The sequence below is a fragment of the Oncorhynchus clarkii genome, chromosome 25 (assembly GCF_045791955.1).
Source record: "Oncorhynchus clarkii lewisi isolate Uvic-CL-2024 chromosome 25, UVic_Ocla_1.0, whole genome shotgun sequence".
NCBI classification, from domain to species: Eukaryota; Metazoa; Chordata; class Actinopteri; order Salmoniformes; family Salmonidae; genus Oncorhynchus; species Oncorhynchus clarkii.
The window spans coordinates 19,958,239-19,978,599 of record NC_092171.1 but is presented as its reverse complement, the minus strand read 5'-3'; the positions used below and the strand labels follow the sequence as shown (position 1 = coordinate 19,978,599).

At 40.9% G+C, this 20,361-nt stretch overlaps 2 protein-coding genes across 7 annotated transcripts; one reads left to right on the top strand and one right to left on the bottom strand.

Annotated features, from left to right (window-relative positions):
* Positions 1-27: 27 nt before the first annotated feature.
* LOC139383285 (mutL homolog 3 (E. coli)) lies at positions 28-6,072 on the top strand. 5 transcript variants are annotated; one of them, XM_071127732.1, is made up of 12 exons: positions 28-3,042; positions 3,230-3,331; positions 3,538-3,614; positions 3,793-3,897; positions 4,011-4,095; positions 4,182-4,250; positions 4,429-4,537; positions 4,742-4,901; positions 5,011-5,034; positions 5,205-5,283; positions 5,359-5,507; positions 5,924-6,047. In XM_071127732.1, exons 1-12 carry the CDS (start codon positions 342-344, stop codon positions 5,993-5,995), a joined length of 3,732 nt encoding a protein of 1,243 aa, XP_070983833.1. In that variant the 5' UTR covers positions 28-341; the 3' UTR covers positions 5,996-6,047. The 5 variants fall into 5 exon arrangements, 3 of the variants coding, with proteins under 3 accessions (XP_070983833.1, XP_070983834.1, XP_070983831.1); XR_011628720.1 differs by having other exon boundaries at positions 57-3,042; positions 5,205-5,249; XM_071127733.1 differs by lacking the exon at positions 3,230-3,331 and having other exon boundaries at positions 46-3,042; positions 5,924-6,072.
* LOC139383286 (transmembrane emp24 domain-containing protein 10) lies at positions 5,743-19,543 on the bottom strand. 2 transcript variants are annotated; one of them, XM_071127734.1, is made up of 5 exons: positions 19,244-19,543; positions 17,919-18,039; positions 9,421-9,494; positions 6,780-6,906; positions 5,743-6,589 (listed from the first exon to the last, which is right to left on the bottom strand). In XM_071127734.1, the coding sequence occupies exons 1-5, from the start codon at positions 19,418-19,420 to the stop codon at positions 6,468-6,470; spliced, it is 621 nt and encodes a 206-aa protein (XP_070983835.1). In that variant the 5' UTR covers positions 19,421-19,543; the 3' UTR covers positions 5,743-6,467. The 2 variants fall into 2 exon arrangements, with proteins under 2 accessions (XP_070983835.1, XP_070983836.1); XM_071127735.1 differs by having other exon boundaries at positions 18,179-19,475.
* Positions 19,544-20,361: the final 818 nt, after the last annotated feature.

Here is a 20,361-nt window from a genome sequence, read left to right as displayed (position 1 = left end):
GGGCAGTGTTTTCTCCTTAAACAGGGTAAGAAACCGGTGTGGCGCAAGCTACCATAGACTTCACAATGTAAACAGTCGCTGCTGGAATGAACATGTTTAGTAAAAATCGAGGATTTCGAGGCTTCCAAACGACTTAAAATCCAAACAGAGACTGCAGACGTTGGTCGTATCAATTTAAAACACCCACCCGCCGCCCGTACCTGTAACGTTAGCTAAATTGTCGGTTGGAAAGCACTAGTTTGAATCTTGGCTAGCTAACGTTAACAGGATAGCTAGCTAATGTTACACATCAGTGGCTCCTTGTTGTCCTTAGAAATTAACCAAGGTCTAACGTTATAAATATGATTAAGTGTTTGTCAAAAGAAGTTAAAGGTAAGCTTCGGTCTGGAATAGCAATATTTTCATTACAGCAGTGTCTTGAAGAGCTTATTCTGAACAGTATTGATGCTAGTGCAACATGCGTGGGTGTGAGGGTGGACATCGAAGCCTTCAAAGTGCAGGTTATAGACAATGGCTCAGGGATGGACATAGAGGATATGGAGTCTGTCGGAAACCGATACTTCACAAGCAAATGCAGTTCTTTAGAGGACCTAGATAATCTCAAATTCTATGGATTCAGAGGAGAAGCTGTTGCCAGTATTGCTAATCTCGCCATGCTGGTGGAGATATCATCCAGGACCAAAATGTCTGTGAAGACTCATGTGAAAGTCTTCAAGGATGGTAAAGGCTTGGACGTGTTTGAGGCTGAGACTACCCGCCCATCTGCAGGGACGACTGTTGTTATTTGTAACTTCTTCCACAACATGCCAGTGAGGAGAAACAGGATGGATAGCGTGCTGGAGTTTGAACGGATCAGGCAGAGAGTGGAGGCCATTTCACTCATTCACCCCTCTGTCTCTTTCACACTGAAGAATGACTGCACAGGGACCATGGTGGTGCAGCTCTCCAAAGCCCGAAACACTTACTACAGGTTTGTTCAGATCCATGGTTTAGGTAGGGCCCAAAAGCTTGGGGAAATCAACCACTCCCATGCACAGTTTGAAGTAAGCGGTTATGTAGGACGGGAAGGCCACTACAACAACACCTTACAGTTCCTCTATGTGAATGACAGGCTACTTCTCAAAACCCGCATCCACAAGCTGCTGAACCTTCTCCTACGCAAAGTAGGCAGTTCAAGTCGGCAGAATGACAGCCCTGGTACACCTCCTGCCATTAGGAGCCCAAAGCAGAGAAGAGGAGCTGAGCTACATGCAATGTATGTCATCAATATCATGTGCCACTACTCTGAGTATGACATATGCCTTGAGCCCGCCAAGACCCTGATTGAATTCAAAGACTGGGAAAGTATTCTGTTCTGCATAGAAGAGGTGGTGAAAGCATTCCTGACAAGAGAGAACTTGGTGAGTGAAATCTCCCCAGAGGATATCCAGGACTACATTTGTAAGAATGTGTTTAGTGGCCAAACAGCTAGCACAGACAGAGTTAAGGACTCCATTGGAAAAGGTGCCCAAACACACATGGAGGGTGTTACCCTGGAATGTAATGTTGGAAAGACCCTTGCATCTGAACTTGTTCATCGACGGCAGATAGAAGACTCTGACAAGATGAATAGTGTTTATCAGACATGTGATGGAGTTGAATCAGAGCAGGGTGACAGAGTAGGAAAACTAAGGGACAAGGAGGTCCTTACGGGTTTTGAACAGGAACAAGAGTATAATACCACAAACCCACAATGTCGACCAAGCTCAGTAGATACAGACCAAGGTCTACAGTATGATTCAATTACAGATTCATCAGTTACGGACTCATCAGAGTCTTACAAGGAAGTTACGAAAGAGAATGAAAGCAATGAACATCTGAAATCTGCTATTTCTTGTCCTGAATCATCTCAGCATAGTCTTATCTTTAAGACAAAGGAAGAAAATCTGAAAATGAGTATAGAAGAAGGAACAGAGATGAAGGATAATGCAAGAGAGCATGTATCTCTCTCAAGATGCACTGTGAGAGCACCATGTACTCTCACTCAGGGAATCCAGTCAGAGATGGGCTCTATCAAACAGACACTACCTCAACCACAGGACACAGAACTGAATCCAGGTGGACACAGAAACATCTTTCTATCACATCCATACATTCATAGCAGTTTACCCTCTCAGAAATGTATCTCCCACCAGAGTAGAAAAGAGCTAGCGTTAGAATCTAGAGAGAAACTTGCAACAAAACGAAAATGGCCTATGGTGGAGGGCCCAGGCCATCTTCACGTTTACAACAGAGAAAGTAAGGACCTTCCCACTGTCATCCCTTCAAAGATTTCTACGTTCATGTCATGTCAAAAGCTGGCTTTATATAAAGAGGTTGGATCTCTGGACAGGTTCAGAAGAATATACGGGAAGCTTACCGAATCCAATCCAGTTCCTGTCGACGTTAATAGCAATTATTTAGCAATTGATGCCACAGCTTCCCAGACCGAACACTTGGTTATGAATGCCAAGGCTGTTTTGCCCTATCTTGAAGCGGATCAAGAAAGGGATGTCACAGAGTCACGTCTGGATCTGATGAAAGACCACAAAAGCCCGTTAACACTCTCCATGTTCACCAAACTCAAATATCTCTCAGCTCGGAGCAGTGAAATATCTTTGGCTACCAAACTCTCTCATTTAAAACACCAAAGGACAGAGGTTGCAACCAGTGCATTTGTACATCCACCAGAGACCACTTCAAATGAGGATAAATGTCCCCAGGACACTGTAGAAAACAATGCTATTCTAGACATCAATAATGGAGAACAACACAATAACACTGGCCGGAATCGTGACTTCATCCCGGGCTGCAGTACAAATCCTCTGCCAGATGAAAAGGAAGCGAACAATGTCACAGCATCATGTGATTGGCTGCATCACTATGACGACACTGTGGGGAAGCTGGTCTACATCAACAAAGTGACAGGACTCAGTAAATATGAAGCACCCTCTGCTGAAGAGACACAAGTGTCTTGCACGTCAGATGTCACCAACATGGCAATCAGTGTCATCTCCAAAAAAGGTAAGAACTTTTATCATGTGTTTATCATATCTGTCTAACACCTACTTTTAAAGTTTAGACCATTATATTGTTTGGATCAAGTTTGACAGTAGCAAGCTATGTATGAAAAGTATATTTAAGGATGTATGTTTGACTATGAGTGCTTGTGTTAGTGTTTACTACCTGGCTTTCCTTCCTTCCCCTGCAGGGATTGAGTACAGGTGTTACCCATTTCAAATGGATCTAGTCTTGCCCTTCCTTCCCAAATCCAAATCAGGGAGAGTTCTTAGTTCAGGGCCTGACAATAGAGGTACAATGGAGGTTTCTGGCAAAAATGTAGATCAGAATGCTGCAGTAGACTAATGTGTGTGTATTATTAACCTATTTTTTATATTCTTGTGTAATCTTATTATTTTTTATATTCTTGTGTAATCTTATTATTTTTTATATTCTTGTGTAATCTTATTATTTTTTATATTCTTGTGTAATCTTATTATTTTTAATTTTTTATTGAAGATGACATTCAGGACTCTAATTCACTGTCCTCCCTGTACTCTGAGTGGACTAACCCTGTGTTTGCACGACCTCCTATGGTAAGCCAAATTCTCTCGTTTCACTCCAGAATGTACAAATAGACTACCTGCCTCAGTCCAGAAATGAAATACAATTACATTATTTAGGAACTTTATTTTCACATGTAGAAATTGTGGGTTGTCTTGACTTCCCTTTAAAGAACATTATTGCTTATTTCAACAACCCATGACTTGCCAGGTTGGTGTGGACATATCAAGTGTGCAAGCTGAAGGACTGGCTGTGAAGATCCATAACATCCTCTTTCCATACCGCTTCTCCAAGGACATGATTCACTCAATGAAGGCAAATATCTCATTACCCTTTGATTCATATGATAGTGTGTTGATACAGTGGCTTTATTTCCCACCATGAAGTGATTTCTAACACTAGCTAAATATTTCTCTCTTACCTTCTAGGTTATTCATCAAGTGGATAAGAAGTTTCTTGCATGTCTTATCAACACACAAGACCAAGAGCCTGTGGCCTGCAGCGAAACTGATGGTACAGAGATAGTGTCAGTTTAAACAGTTTTCCAGTTTTAAGTCATCCATTTTTCTTTCTAAGTGATCACACCTTTTGAATTTCAGGGAACCTTTTAGTGTTAGTGGATCAACACGCTGCGCATGAGAGAGTTCGTCTTGAGAATCTAGTTGCAGGTAAGATCACCCCACCCTGAAGTGGATGCTATGCAGTTACAAAGACAATGCTGAAATACTCTGTAACAACATGTTAATACAGTGTTGTTACTGTAGTAATTACAGCATTACCAAGTAGGAATACGAGCAATTGGTGTAAAGTGTAACCGCCCATTCTGTTATGTATGCAATGATGCAGATTCGTACGAGGATGATCCAGAGACACCGGGGGAGAGACGGCTATGCTCATCCACTGTAGCCCCACCACTGGAGGTCAGCGTGACAGAGGAGGAGCTGAGGCTGCTCAGGTCAGCGCTTAGCTGCCTCTAAGACAAGCGGTCAGAGGAACTCTGTTGACCATCCAAACAAGATGTAGTGAATGTGCGGTTGGTTTTCCCAGCTGTTAAGTGGAGACAATTGTCTCAACCACTTAATTAGGAGTGAGGGTTTATAGTGGTGATGGCACAGCTTCTGCTCTGATGATATGGATTAGGGGGTGTTCCTTTCGATAGGTCCTGCCGGCCATCCTTCAGGGGCCTGGGTCTGGAGATGCAGTTCTCGCAGATAGGAGATCCCCAGGTCCTGGTGGGGAAGGTGCCAATGTGTTTCACAGAGAAGGAGAGCAATGAACTCCGCCGGGGGAGGCGTTCTATCATCAAGCCCATAGTGGAGGTGAGAATTATACCACCTCAGCAAAATGATTATACCCTGTAATATTTCCTTATTGATTCAATTATCACCTCATTCCTATTCATTTCCACCTCATGCAACTGCCCTCCAGGAGTACCTTCAAGAGCAGATTGAGGTGAGCATGAGTGCTGTCTGTGTACTCTTCCAAAATCTTTAGTTAAAAGGAGAATAGTTTTCCATGCTGTCTTGTTTGAAAAAACAATCAATAGGATGAATATTGTCAAATAATTTGTGTGAGAGTTCATTTCTATTGATCTATTTTGTGTGTTATTCCTTTCATCTCAGTTACTGCGTTCAACTGGCAGAGTGCGAGGGACATTGCCTCTTACGGTACTTAAAGTCCTCGCCTCCCTTGCATGTCATGGTGAGTGTTATTTTCTAATTCAGTGGTCATACTGTACTTTGTATACGTTTCTCATTAGTGTCATGGCCCAAACAGGTGCAATCAAATTCAATGACCGCCTCAGTAAGGAGGAGTGTTGCAGCCTGGTAGGCGCTCTATCTTCATGCCAGCTGCCCTTCCAGTGTGCCCATGGCCGCCCATCCATCGCCCCGCTGGTAGACGTCCTTCACTTGAATGACCAAGAGGTACCACTATAGACATGCACTGATTAAGGATCAGCTTAAAGGAAAGCTCCACCCCAAAAAAAGTGGGTATTTGTTGATATATTTCCAAAATGTTTTGCATGTCAGCAATCAAGTTTAAGACAACTTTTAAAATAGGTGGTATGCCGTATTTTGAAAGTTAATCTTCAACTTGGTTGCTGACATGCAAAACATTTCAGGACTATAATCAATGGAGTAATGAAACATACCAAAATAGTTTGTGTGGAATTTTACTTGAACTGTTTAATTTGTAATTAGGGTCCCCATTAGCTAACCTTCCTGGGGTCCAACACATTACAAATCAATACTTCAAACATGTCACTACAGATATTAACAAAATACTAATTAGTCTTGCTCCACAATCAGAATTTGCAAAACAATATTCTTGTTTTTCACAGGAACCACCTAGACCAAACCTCAGAAAACTGAGAAGAATGTACAAAGCCTGGGAACTTTATGGAAATAGATAAGTGTGCCAACATTGTCAAATGATAAAAGATTCATTTAAAAACAGGATTTCCCTCATTAAATGAGACATTTGTTGTAATTACTGGTCTTTTAATGCCGTATAGTCTTTATAGCTATATGAAAGACACCCAGAGTGAAAGCCTTCTTAATCAAAAACACAACCATGTACCTGACATACTGGGGACACTTTATTTTTGCATAACAATAGCTGAATGTGTGATGGGAGGCTTTGTGCACTCACTAAAAATGTGTGTTTATTTTCATGCAATATTGCATGAATAAATCTCAAACCAATGTATCCATGTATTTCTAATCAAAACAGTGCCTGAGATGAGGCTAGTAAAAAACTGAAGTTGACAGAAGACTGAAATAAATTAAAATTGTATAGGGGGGCTACTACCCAACTTTTTCTCTCTCAAATTGCACACCATTTCCCCAAACGTCCTCAACATGGTCCCCGCTTCGTAGATGGCTTTATTCAATCAGTTTCTTCGCCTTGAAGAAACGCCGTAGGTAGAAGACCTGCCACGTTGCCAGCCCAATTAGACAGCACATGGAGAAGATACTGAAGTACAAGACACGTATGTTGGTGGATTCTGCAATGTGAGGGAAAATCTATTTAACCAAGTAACGTGTCGGTTTAAATAAACTAAGGTTTTACTATTTTCACAAGACCATGAAAAAAGATTGAGAATATGAAAGACACTGAACATTTTCTGGTTGAGTGAAAGCATGGACCGCAAATGTTGCTTTGCACCCGTTTTTTTTTCTCCATATAGCACTTACCATTTGTGTCCCTCATTTCCTCTTCACGCTTCTTCATGTAGGCAAAGTCATTCACAATGGACTCCGACAAGTCTTCGAGGCGTCTTAGTTCAACTTCTAGGGGCTTTAGCTTCTCAACTTTTGCAATCTGAAAAGAGCAGAAGAATTAAAGTTGAACATACTGTGTCACAGATGGACATGAGTATTCTCTCTTCCACCGAAACAATGCACCATACAGAATAAAGCCCAGATTGACCACTGGATGTCCTTAGTCACATTTAATAGTGTAGGAAATGGTGTGAAAATGTTAGTGTATGACACTTGTATTGCGGAGTGGATAAAGAGCTGTGGGAGCATGCTTTCAGACATGTAGTTGAGAGAAAGTTAGTCTTAGGGTGTATTCACACTCGGTCCCCTTTCAGACAATTTTTTTGTTAAGGTAGTGCAGTTCTTAATTTTTGTGCAGTGTGAACACTCCAAATGAACTCAGAACCCTCAAGAGCCCCTGAACTGAACTGAGACCATCTCGAGAAGTGGTCTGGTTTGGTTCGCTTTAAGGCAATGTGAACAGAAGGCTCCCCAGGGTCACGTGTCATTATTTCCAGACCATACACTAGACTACTGCAACACTGTTTCTTCTGCCATAACCCCTCACATTTGTGCCACAAAAGAGAGATGTTCAGATTCGTGGAGGGAAAAAAAAACATGCTGTTTTTGGATACTGAATAGCAATTGTCAAGGATGCACAGACATGATATTCAGATTATTTGTTTGCAATACAAGATCTATAGGCTAAGAGATTCATGAATTGTTTATTTGAAAGTGGGGCTTGAATAATGTGAGAAGACAACATATTCAGTGAATCAATGCTAGCTCTTGGTGTACAATTTGCAGTTCTATTTATTCTGTTACCAATAATACTTACATGTTAAATTACTAAAATAATCAGAAGTTAATATTAACTAAATACAATCTATTAGCGTCAAATGTGAGTAGGTACAGTACCAATCAGAAGTTGACACCTACTCATTCCAGGGTTTTCATTTGTACTATTCTACATTCTAGAATAGTGAAGCCATCAAAATGTTATGATAAAATATGGAATTGTGTAGTAATCAAAATATATTTTGAGATTCTTCCAAGTAGTCACCCTTTGCACACTCTCAACCAGCTTCATAAGGAATGCTTTTCCAACCATCTTGAATGAGTTCCCATACATGCTGAGCACTTGTTGGCTGATTTTCCTTCACTCTACAGCCCAACTATTCCCAAACCATCTCAAATGGGTTGGCATCAGGTGATTGTGGAGGCCAGGTCATCTGATGCAGCACTCCATCACTCTTGGTCAAATAGCCCTTACACAGCCTGGAGGTGTGTTTTGGGTCATTGTCCTGTTGACAAACAAATGATAGTCCCACTAAGTGCAAACCAGATGAGATGGCGTATCGTTGCAGAATGCTGTGGTAGCCATGCTGGTTAAGTGTGGCTTGAATTATAAATAAATCACTGACAGTGTCACCGGCAAAGCACCATCACCCCACCTCCATGCTTCACGTTGGGAACCACACGTGGAGATCATCCGTTCACTTACACGGAGTCTCACAAAGACACAATTTGGACAGATTTCCACCGGTCTAATGTCCATTGCTCATGTTTCTTGGCCCAAGCAAGTCTTCTTATTGGTGTCCTTTAGTAGCAATTTTACCATGAAGGCCTAATGCACGCAGTCACCTCTGAACAGTTGATGTGTCTGTTACATGAACTCTGAAGTTTTTATTTGGGCTGCAATTTCTAGATGCTGGTAACTAATGAACTTATCTTCTGCAGCAGAGGTAACTCTGGGTCTTCCTTTCCTGTGGCGGCCCTCATGAGACAGTTTCATTCATAGCACTTCATGGTTTTGCAACTGCACTTTTTCAGAATTGACTGACCTTCATATCTTAAAGTAATGATGGACTGTCATTTCTCTTTGTTGGTTGAGCTGCTCTTGCCATAATATGGACTTGGTATTTTACCAAATAGGGCTATCTTCTGTATAATACCCCACAAATTCACTTATGAAAAAGCACAGCTGTTAATTGAAATGCATTCCAGAGTGTGCAAAGCTGTGAAGGCAAAGGGTGGCTACTTTGTAGACTAAATATATTTTGATTTGTTTAACACTTTGGTTACTGTACAATTCCTTTTGTTATTTCATAGTTTTGATGGCTTCACTATTATTCTAGAATGTAGAAAATAGTAAAAATAAATACAAATCCTGGAATGAGTAGGTGTGTCCAAACTTGAGACTGGTACTGTACATCGTTCTGATGGAATGGCTTATAGTTTGGGTTTTTACAGAGTGCATTTGAGTAAATGTTCAAAGGTCTTGGTTCCTTAACATAGCAATGTGAATGCAAAGAGAACTCGGACCACAATATTAAACTGGCAAAAGAGTTGAGTCCTCATTCAAAGGCAAGAGCAGTGTGAATACAAAGAACTGAGTTCTTTGGCTTTTTATTTCATTTTTTAAAACTCCAGTGTTCACTTTAGAGGACTGTGAAAGGAACCTTAACCATCATTGACATTATACATATATATATTTGTTTCATGTTGACTCATGGTCACACCAAATCTGATCCAGATGCACCTGGAGAAAGGCTGATGGGCAGTTGGTACTTACCTCTTCATAATTCTTTGCCTCCACACCATGCTTCATGTCTAAATTGACCAGCTGGTCTGTGACCCTCCCAGTACCTAGACCCCAAAATGAAAAGACTTATTGTACAAGGGCCAAACATTCCAGGAAATGACTATTCCCTGCTTCTAAATCCTGCCCAGTCTACTTTGGCTTAATCATATATTCTCTTAACCCTTGAAGCAAGGCTTGACATTAACTTTTTTAGCAACTTGTCTCCATCCAAATAAAATAAAAATAAGACTACACATTTGGCTCGCATGCTACGGGATGGATGAGAGGAATTGTGACATTGACAAAATATACTTAGGATATTCAAAAAATATTTGTCTCCACTATTTCACGCTGTGGCACGAAAGATGTGTAGTGGCCTAGGCCTATCTGTGTGTGCCTAAGCGTGCAGCTGGAGCGAGTGACAGTCAACGAGCCGAGCTGGCTGTGCGTCTTGCGATTGGTTGTAAATCATCATGGGTTGCAGAGCAACTCTGCTGTCCTCAGCAGGGGCGTAGGCCTAGGTGGGCGCAATCAGATTGAGCACTTGTTCCAAACTGGACATTGTCTTTTTACCTCAGCACAGTAGCCTACTTGAAAGAGCGCACCGGAATTGAGTACCGTCACCTCAAATGGTTGACTGCTGGAGTTCCTGCACCTCCTATACAATATTAGCTCCAAAAAATATATAGGAGTTCTTGCACCTAAATATAAAATGATACCGGGACCCAAAATGAGTACCTGCACCTATTTCAATCAAGCACTGGCCTGAACATGCATACACCATCAGATGGAATTCATAGCAAGCTGTAGGGAGGGGTTGGGAAAACTAAAGGGATATTGATCTTAATAATACATTATTTGGCAGATGCCTTTCAGGACACTCAAGGACGTTATACATAAAATCAATTGTATTTAGGCCAATGTAATGCTTGATTATTTACTGGGGGGAAAACCTAATGAAATGTTAATTATATTCAATTCAGTTCATCAATTTCTAAACAATGGGCAGGTTCTGGCACATCACTTCGCACTGATACCGTGTGTAGGCTACCTACGGTTAGCTAGCTAAGACAAGTAAAATGGCCAAACTAAGCTCACAGTAAAAAAAAAAAAAAAAATGGAAGAGACCATGTATAGAAGAGGATGTTGGAGCGTTTGCCAAGTTATTTGATATCAGTGATTTCCCCATGAAGGGCCTCCAGTCCCCCCTACTGATTGCATTGATCTAATCGAGGGACTTAGTGTCAGTACATTCAGAGACAATGATCAGCACTACAAAGCTGTTATTCAACACTTCGACTCGCACTCTACCTCCCTCCGCTGACACATCACCATCAGTCCAGTGAAATAAACGTGTTATTTAAATGTCTATTCCGATGTGCCTCGCAAGTAATAGGCTACAACACCTGACCTCTGACCAGTGTTATATAGCCTAGCTTGAGACTGTAGTTTTTAAATATAAAGGGACCCCCGCAGTTTGGGAACCTAGACTATTGATCATACATACATTTTAGGTGCACTTTATCTCCCGCGCCCAGCAGATAATTGCATTTCGACTCAAGTGATCGACTAAGAAAAGATTGAGCACTATTCTAGTCTATACAGGCTATCGATGACTATTGTGATTATTACTGTTATAACAGGGCATTTTGTTCTAGTCTCCTAATTATAAGCCTACAGTTTGTAGGTCTGTGAGTCGCATGTTAAATGAATTTACATGGGCCTACAAGATTAGTGCATTCATGTAAATAAGGTATCTTATTTTCAATACATTTGTAAATGTAAACCTGTTTTCACATTGTCATTATTGGGTATTGTGTGTAGATTGAGGGGAAAATAAATGTAATCCATTTTAAAATAAGGCTAACGTGAGATGGTTTGTTGTTTGCGATCAATTACAGAAAGGTATTAGGTAAGCTTTCATGATGAGTGCCAAAATTGTGTACCAGAATTTTTTGGGCTGGCCCTGCCATCAACAGATTTGCCTACACCACTGGTCCATTATAAACTGATTTGCATTTTTTGCCTCATCCTTCCCTGTTATTAAGCCTAGGCTACTACAGTTGAAGTCGGAAGTTAACATAGGTTGGAGTCAAACTGTTTTTTTCAACCACTCCACAAATGTCTTGTTAACAAACTATAGTTTTGGCAAGTCGATTAGGACATCTACTTTGTGCATGACAAGTCCATTTTTCCAACAATTGTTTACAGACAGATTATTTCACTTATAATTCATTGTATCACAATTCCAGTGGGTCAGAAGTTTACATACACTAAGTTGACTGTGCCTTTAAACAGCTTGAAAAATTCCAGAAAATTATGTCATGGCTTTAGAAGCTTCTAATAGGTGAATTGACATAATTTGAGTCAATTGGAGGTGTACCTGTGGATGTATTTCAAGGCCTACCTTCAAACTCAGTGCCTCTTTGCTTGACATTATGGGAAAATCAAAAGAAATCAGCCAAGAACTCAGAAAAAAAGTTGTAGACCTCCACAAGTATGGTTCATGGGAGCCACGTTCATCTGTACAAACAATAGTACGCAAGTATAAACACCATGGGACCACGCAGCCGTCATACCGCTCAGGAGGGAGATGTTCTTTCTCCTAGAGATGAACATACTTGGTGCGAAAAGTGCAAGTCAATCCCAGAACAGCAAAGGACCCTGAGAAGATGCTGGAGGAAACAGGTACAAAAGTATCTATATCCACAGTAAAACAAGTCCTATGTCAACATAACCTGAAAGGCAGCTTAGCAAGGAAGAAGCCACTGCTCCAAAACCGCCATGAAAAAGCCAGACTACAGTTTGCAACTGCACATGGGGACAACGATCGTACTTTCTGGAGAACTGTCCTCTGGTCTGATGAAACAAAAATAGAACTGTTTGGCCATAATGACCATCGTTATGTTGAGGAAAAAGGGGGATGCTTGCAAGCCGAAGAACACCATCCCAACCGTGAAGCATGGTGGTGGCAACATGTTGTGGTGGAGCTTTGCTGCAGGAGGGACTGGTATACTTCACAAAATAGATGGCTTCATGAGGAAGGAATATTATGTGGATATATTGAAGCAACATCAAGACATCAGTCAGGAAATTAAAGCTTGGTCGCAAATGGGTCTTCCAAATGGACAATGACCCCAAGCATACTTCCAAAGTCGTAGCAAAATGGCTAAAGGACAACAAAGTCAAGGTATTGGAGTGGCCATCACAAAGCCCTGACCTCAATCCCATAGAACATTTTTGGGCAGAACTGAAAAGGCCTGTGCGAGTAGGGGGCCTACAAATCTGACTCGGTTACACCAGCTCTGTCAGGAGGAATGGGCCAAAATTCACCCAACTTATTGTGGGAAGCTTGTGGAAGGCTACCCGTAACATTTGACCCAAGTTAAACAATTTAAAGGCAATGCTACCAAGTACTAATTGAGTGCATGTAAACTTCTGACCCACTGGGAATATGATGAAAGAAACAAAATATGAAATAAATCATACTATTATTGACATTTCACATTAAAATAAAAGGTGTGATCCTAACTGACCTAAAAACAGGGAATTTTTACTAGGATTAAATGTCAGGAATTGTGAAAAACTGAGTTTAAATGTATTTGGCTAAGGTGTATGTAAACTTCCGACTTCAACTGTATATGCATTGTAGGTAGATTGCACAATGCTAGAATAATATGGAAATAGGTCAAGGCCAACTACGCATAATTTCTTTCATAAACTTTCCTCAGCTCATTCTATTTTTACATCGTTGTATTGTTTGCTCAATTTCACTTCTTGTGGCCTAAAATATTTCTCATAAAAAATACACCTGAATGAGAATAGCATAGATTACGACTTTCATAATTATTCCAATTTAAAAGCGGCAACTTTAGGACATTAAACACTATTGGAATAGTTTTAAAAATACACTTCATAACTTTAAATTTGTCTTAATACTTATGATATTTCAGTTAGTAGGATTAAGCTTTTGGATGTTTTGGTTCGCAACGTCAAGAAGGGATTTTTATTCCCGGTCTCGCATGCATCATTCCTGTCTTACAATGCTTTGCTCAACTAAGGTTTGTTGAAATGTCTCATTAGATATTTATATCTTGCTATTGTTCTGCAAAGAAAAAGCCATATTTCAGACTTTTTTTTGGCCAGTCTGAGATATGGCTTTTTCTTTGCAACTCTGCCTAGAAGGCCAGCATCCCGGAGTAGCCTCTTCACTGTTGACATTGAGACAGGTGTTTTGTAGGTATTATTTAATGAAGTTACCAGTTGAGGACTTGTGATGCATCCGTTTCTCAAACTAGACACTAATGTACTTGTCCTCTTGCTCAGTTGTGCACCGGGGCCTCCCACTCTTTCTATTCTGGTTAGCGCCAGTTTGTGCTGTTCTGTGAAGGGAGTAGGTCACTGCATTGTACGAGATCTTCAGTTTCTCACATGGAATAGCATTCTTTTCTCAAAACAGGAATAGACTGACAAGTTTCAGAAGAAAGTTGTTTGTTTCTGTCCATTTTGAGCCTATAATCGAACCCACAAATCCTGATGCTCCAGATACTCAACTGGTCTAAAGAAGGCCAGTTTTATTGCTTCTTTAATCAGAACAGTTTTCAGCTGTGCTAACAATTGCAAAACAGTTTTCTAATTATCAATTACCCTTTTAAAATGAGAAACTTGGAATTAGCTAATACAATGTGCATTGGAACACACGAGTGATGGTTGCTGATCATGGGCTTCTGTATGCCTATGTAGATATTCCATTCAAAATCAGCCGTTTCCAGCTACAATAGTCATTACAATGTACAGCCGTGGCCATTATTCTTCCTCTGTTGACCATGGTTACCTGCAAGGAAACACGTGCCGTCATCATTGCTTTGCAAAAAAAGTGCTTCACAGGCAAGGATATTGCTGCCAGTAAGATTCCCCCAAAATCAACCATTTATCGGATCATCAAGAACTTCAAGGAGAGCGGTTCAATTGTTGTGAAGAAGGCTTCAGGGCGCCCAAGAAAGTCCAGCAAGAGCCAGGACCATCTCCTAAAGTTGATTCAGCTGTGGGATCGGGGCACCACCAGTACAGACCTTGCTCAGGAATGGCAGCAGGCAGGTGTGAGTGCATCTGCACGCACAGTGAGGCAAAGACTTTTGGAGGATGGCCTGGTGTCAAGAAGGGCAGCAAAGAAGCCACTTCTCTCCAGGAAAGACATCAGGGACAGACTGATATTCTGCAAAAGGTACAGGGATTGGACTGCTGAGGACTGGGGTAAAGTCATTTTCGCTGATGAATCCCCTTTCCGATTGTTTGGCGCACCCAGAAAAAAGTTTGTCCGGAAAAGACAAGGTGAGCGCTACCATCAGTCCTGTGTCATGCCAACAGTAAAGCATCCTGAGACCATTCATGTGTGGGGTTGCTTCTCAGCCAAGGGAGTGGGCTCACTCAAAATTTTGCCTAAGAACACAGCCATGAATAAAGAATTGTACCAACATCTTCCGAGAGCAACTTCTCCCAACCATCCAGGAACAGTTTGACGAACAATGCCTTTTCCAGCATGATGAAGCACATTGCCATAAGGCAAAGGTAATAAAGTGGCTCGGGGAACAAAACATTAATATTTGGGGTCCATGGTAGAGGTCGACCGATTATGATTTTTCAACGGCGATACCGATTATTGGAGGACCAAAAAAGCCGATACCGATTAATCGGCCGATTTAAAAAAAAAAAACAACAAAAAAAGTGTAATAATGACAATTACAACAACACTTATTTTAACGTAATATAATACATCAATAAATAATGCAAAAACAAAGTGTTGGAGAAAGTGCAATATGTGCCATGTAAGAAAGCTAACGTTTTAAGTTCCTTGCTCAGAACGTATGAAAGCTGGTGGTTCCTTTTAACATGAGTTTTCAATATTCCCAGGTAAGAAGTTTTAGGTTGTAGTTATTATAGGAATTATAGGACTATTTCCCTCTATACCATTTGTATTTCATTAAACTTTGGATGTTCTTATAGGCACTTTAGTATTGCCAGTGTAACAGTATAGCTTCCGTCCCTCTCCTCGCTCCTCCCTGGGCTCGAACCAGGAACACAATGACAACAGCCACCCTCGAAGCACAAAAGCCACGGCCCTTGCAGAGCAAGGGGAACAACCACTCCAAGTCTCAGAGTGAGTGACGTTTGAAACGCTATTAGCGCGCACCCCGCTAACTAGCTAGCCATTTCACTTCGGTTACACCAGCCTCATCTCGGGAGTTGATTGGCTTGAAGCCATAAACAGGGCAATGCTTGACGCACAACAAAGAGCTGCTGGCAAAACGCACGAAAGTACTGTTTGAATGAATGCTTACGAGCCTGTTGCTGCCTACCACCGCTCAGTCAGATACTTATATGCTTGTTTGCTCAGTCAGATTATATGCAACGCAGGACAAGCTAGATAAACTAGTGATTATGATTGGTTGATTGTTTTTTATAAGATAAGTTTAATGCTAGCTAGCAACTTACCTTGGCTTACTGCATTCGCGTAACAGGCAGTCTCCTCGTGGAGTGCAACGAGAGGCAGGTGGTTATAGCGTTGGACTAGTTAACTAAGTTTGCAGCTCGGGATCCCCCGAGCTGACAAGGTGAAAATCTGTCTTTCTGTCCCTGAACAAGGCATTTAACCCACTGTTCGTTCTTAGGCCGTCAATGAAAATAAGAATTGGTTCTTAACGGACTTGCCTAGTTAAATAAAGATTAAATAAAGGTGTAAAAAAAAAATCTGAATCTGCCAAATCGGTGTCCAAAAATACCGATTGCCGATTGTTATAACTTGAAATCGGCCCTAATTAATTCGCCATTCCGATTAATCGGTCAACCTCTAGTCCATGGCCAGGAAACTCCCCAGACCTTAATCCCATTGAGAACTTGTGGTCAATCCTCAAGAGGAAGGTAGACAAACAAAAACCCACAAATTCTGACAAACTCCAAGCATTGATTATGCAAGAATGGGCTGACATCAGTCAGGATGTGGCCCAGAAGTTAATTGACAGCATGCCAGGGCGGATTGCAGAGGTCTTGAAAAAGAAGGGACAACACTGCAAATATTTACTTTTTTGCATCAACTTCATGTAATTGTTAATAAAAGCCTTTGACACTTATGAAATGCTTGTAATTATATTCCATAGTAACATCTGACAAAAATATCTAGACACTGAAGCAGCAAACTTTGTGGAAATGAATGTCATTCTCAAAACTTTTGGCCACGACTGTATTTCTGATCCGTTTGATATTTTAAATGGACAGAAAATGTTATTTTCTTTCAAAAACAAGGACAGGTTTTCACTCAAAATCTCACGATACATGGCCCCATTCATTCTTTCCTTTACACGGATCAGTCGTCCTGGTCCTTTTGCAGAAAAACAGCCCCAAAGCATGACGTTTCCACCCCCATGCTTCACAGTAGGTATGGTGTTCTTTGGATGCAACTCAGCATTCTTTGTCCTCCAAACACGACGAGTTGAGTTTTTACCAAAAAGTTATATTTTGGTTTCATCTGACATTCTCCCAATCTTCTTCTGGATCATCCAATTGCTCTCTAGCAAACCTCAGACGGGCCTGGACATGTACTGGCTTAAGCAGGGGGACACGTCTGGCACCGCAGGATTTGAGTCACTGGCAGCATAAGGGGGTTACTGATGGTAGGCTTTGTTACTTTGGTCCTAGCTCTCTGCAGGTAATTCACTAGGTCCCCCCCGTGTGGTTCTGGGATTTTTGCTCACCGTTCTTGTGATCATTTTGACCCCATGGGGTGAGATCTTGCGTGGAGCCCCAGATCGAGGGAGATTATCAGGGGTCTTGTATGTCTTCCATTTCCTAATAATTGCTCCCACAGTTGATTTCTTCAAACCAAGCTGCTTACCTATTGCAGATTCAGCCTTCCCAGGCTGGTGCAGGTCTACAATTTTGTTTCTGGTGTCCTTTGACAGCTCTTTGGTCTTGGCCATAGTATAGTTTGGAGTGTGACTGTTTGAGGTTGTGGACAGGTGTATTTTATACTGATAACAAGTTCAAACAGGTTCCATTAATACAGGTAACGAGTGGAGGACAGAGGAGCCTCTTAAAGAAGAAGTTACAGGTCTGTGAGAGCCAGAAATCTTGCTTGTTTGTAGGTGACCAAATACTTATTTTCCACCATAATTTGCAAATAAATTCATTAAAAATCCTACAATGCAATTTTCTGGATTTTTTTTTCTCTCATTTTGTCTGTCATAGTTAAAGCGTACCTATGATGAAAATTACAGGCCTCTCATCTTTTTAAGTGGGAGAACTTGCACAATTGGTGGCTGACTAAATACTTTTTTGCCCCACTGTATATTCTGGGTTGTTTTACTTTTTTTTTTTTACTTGCCCCGTACAAAGCGGACAAGCCTTAAGGTCGAACCCTGCTGGCTTTACACTTAAACGACCCGTGCCCATTGCTATGTTTAGAATATATCTGTGACATGGTTAAACATACTCACCTAGGGGGGATTTGCTTTCGAAGCAAACCTCAAACATATCATAGTCCTCTGTTGTAAAGGCAAACTTCCCCTTTGAAGCATCCTCCTTGGAGTACAAGATGTGACCTGATGAATCTGTAATCTGAAATGGAAAATAATTAAAACACATTGTTGGTACTTTTTTGACCCAGATACACTAGACATGCATTAATCAAAATAAACTAGCTAGCTACTTGTTAATTTTTATAACATACACTACATGACCAAAAGTATGTAGACACCTGCTCGACGAACATCTCATTCCAAAATCACGGGCATTAATATGCTGCTATAATAGCCTCCCCTCTTCTGTGAAGGTTTTCCACTAGATGTTGGAACAATGCTGCGGGGACTTGTTTCCATTCAGTATTAAGAGCATTACTGATGTCGGGCACAGATGTTGGGCGATTAGGCCTGGCTCGCAGTCTGCGTTCCAATTCATCCCAAAGGTGTTCGATGGGGTTGAGGTCAGGGCTCTGTGCAGGCCAGTCAGTTCTTCCACACTGATCCCGAACCAAACCATTTCTGTGTGGACCTTGCTTTGTACACAGGGGCATTGTCATGCCGCAACAGAAAAGTGCCTTCCTCAAACTGTTGGTTGAACAGAATCATCTAGAATGTAATTGTATGCTGTAGTGTTAATATTTCCCTTCACTGGAGCTAAGGGGCCTAGCACGAACCATGAAAAACAACCCCAGACCATTATTCCTCCTCCTCCACTAAACTTAACAGTTGGCACGATGCAGTCGGGCAGGTAGGGTTCTCCTGGCATCCACCGAACCCAGATTTGTCCGTTGGACTGCCAGATGTTGAAGCTCCAGAGAACACGTTTCCACTGCTCCGTAGTCCAATGGTGGCGAGCTTTACACCACTACAGGTTAGTCAGAGCTCTTCAGTAAGGCCATTATACTGCCAATGTTTGTCTATAGAGATAGCATTACTTTGTGCTCGATGTTATACACCGGTCCTCTCGTAGCTACATAATTAATACTATATTGATATTTTATTCAAGTCTTTTGCCGTACTCTGTTGAACCAAAATGACAACATTTTATTTAGCCAGCTGTACTGTACAGGTTCGATAGTCCATACATCGTATAGGTTAGCTAGATAACTTTAGCTATCTAGTCAGGTGGCCAGCTAATGCAAACAAACCTGCACAGAGACATTTTTTTAATTGGTATTGATAGTAGCTAAGTGATGCACATATTCGAGGCTTCCACGTCAAATAGTAACGCTAACATCAACTTGATTCCAAGGATTTGATACAGTCTAGCTAGCTAGTTCAGACCTAGCTAGCTATGTTACCTTGAGATTGTTTTTCGCATTTGGTTGTTCGCTAACTTCGTATTCGCCTGTGACCAGCACGTCTTTGTGGATCTCTTCCCGTAAACATTTTCTAAGATTTACCGGTAGATAGAACGTAATCGAAAAGGTCAAATCAAAAAGAACAGGAAAGGTAAGTAATAGAAAAAGTCTAGACATACTGTAGCTGGCTGTACGCTACAGTTAGTCGCCACCAAGCTATCTCGATTATATAAATATAGATGCTGCTCAGTTCCGGGTAAAGTCACGTGATCTCTTCGCTTCGCAGTACTTTTTGCAAGTGCAACGCGCGTGGGGTCATAATGATTTTAAAAAAAAATCACCATACAGTTTCTACTTAGTTTCCATTTAATTTTCAGCGACATGACATCGTTTTCTTTTAGTAATAATAAGTACTAAATACGTAAATGAAAATACAAATCATGTTCTTCAATGGTTACTGGTCGATCGAGCCGTAATAAGGTTTTTGTTTAAAAAAATAATAGGAAGAAAATATTTGATTTCTAGGACATCAGTGTCCTTATATGGAATGCATCCTTTGCGAGATTGGCGTATAATAACTCGTTATATTAATGGCGTAGTCTAATATTATATTGTCATTCTATTATGTAATTAAACAAAATAAAAAATAGCTTTAGAACTAACACAACCAGATTTATCAGTTCTTGTGTGTAGATAACTTTAGTTGTAGTGGCCTATAATTATCCTGCTGCCTGATAAAACGTATATAACATTTACAGTAATTCTAAGCAGTAACTATTGTGTATATTTCCAATGTCATATAGTGCGCTGTAACCCAATTCATTCAGATAGAGACAACTGCATTATATGGCCATTAAAATGTGCTGTTATTTTCACGAAATCAGTCGAGTCCGTGTGCCTGAATTTATGAATGGGCATGCTACACGCTACCCACTTCTCGCTGGTATTTGTTGGATAAATGCATGTGGAAAAAATACATTATATTTAACTTGGGGGAAATGACACATTTTAGCAACTCAGTCATATGACATTGAGCATTTGGCCAATGTTAAAAAATATGCTAAATGTGTGTTTCTTTGTCCTGTGGCTCCCCTCCATAGAGATGGTATAGCCTCCGT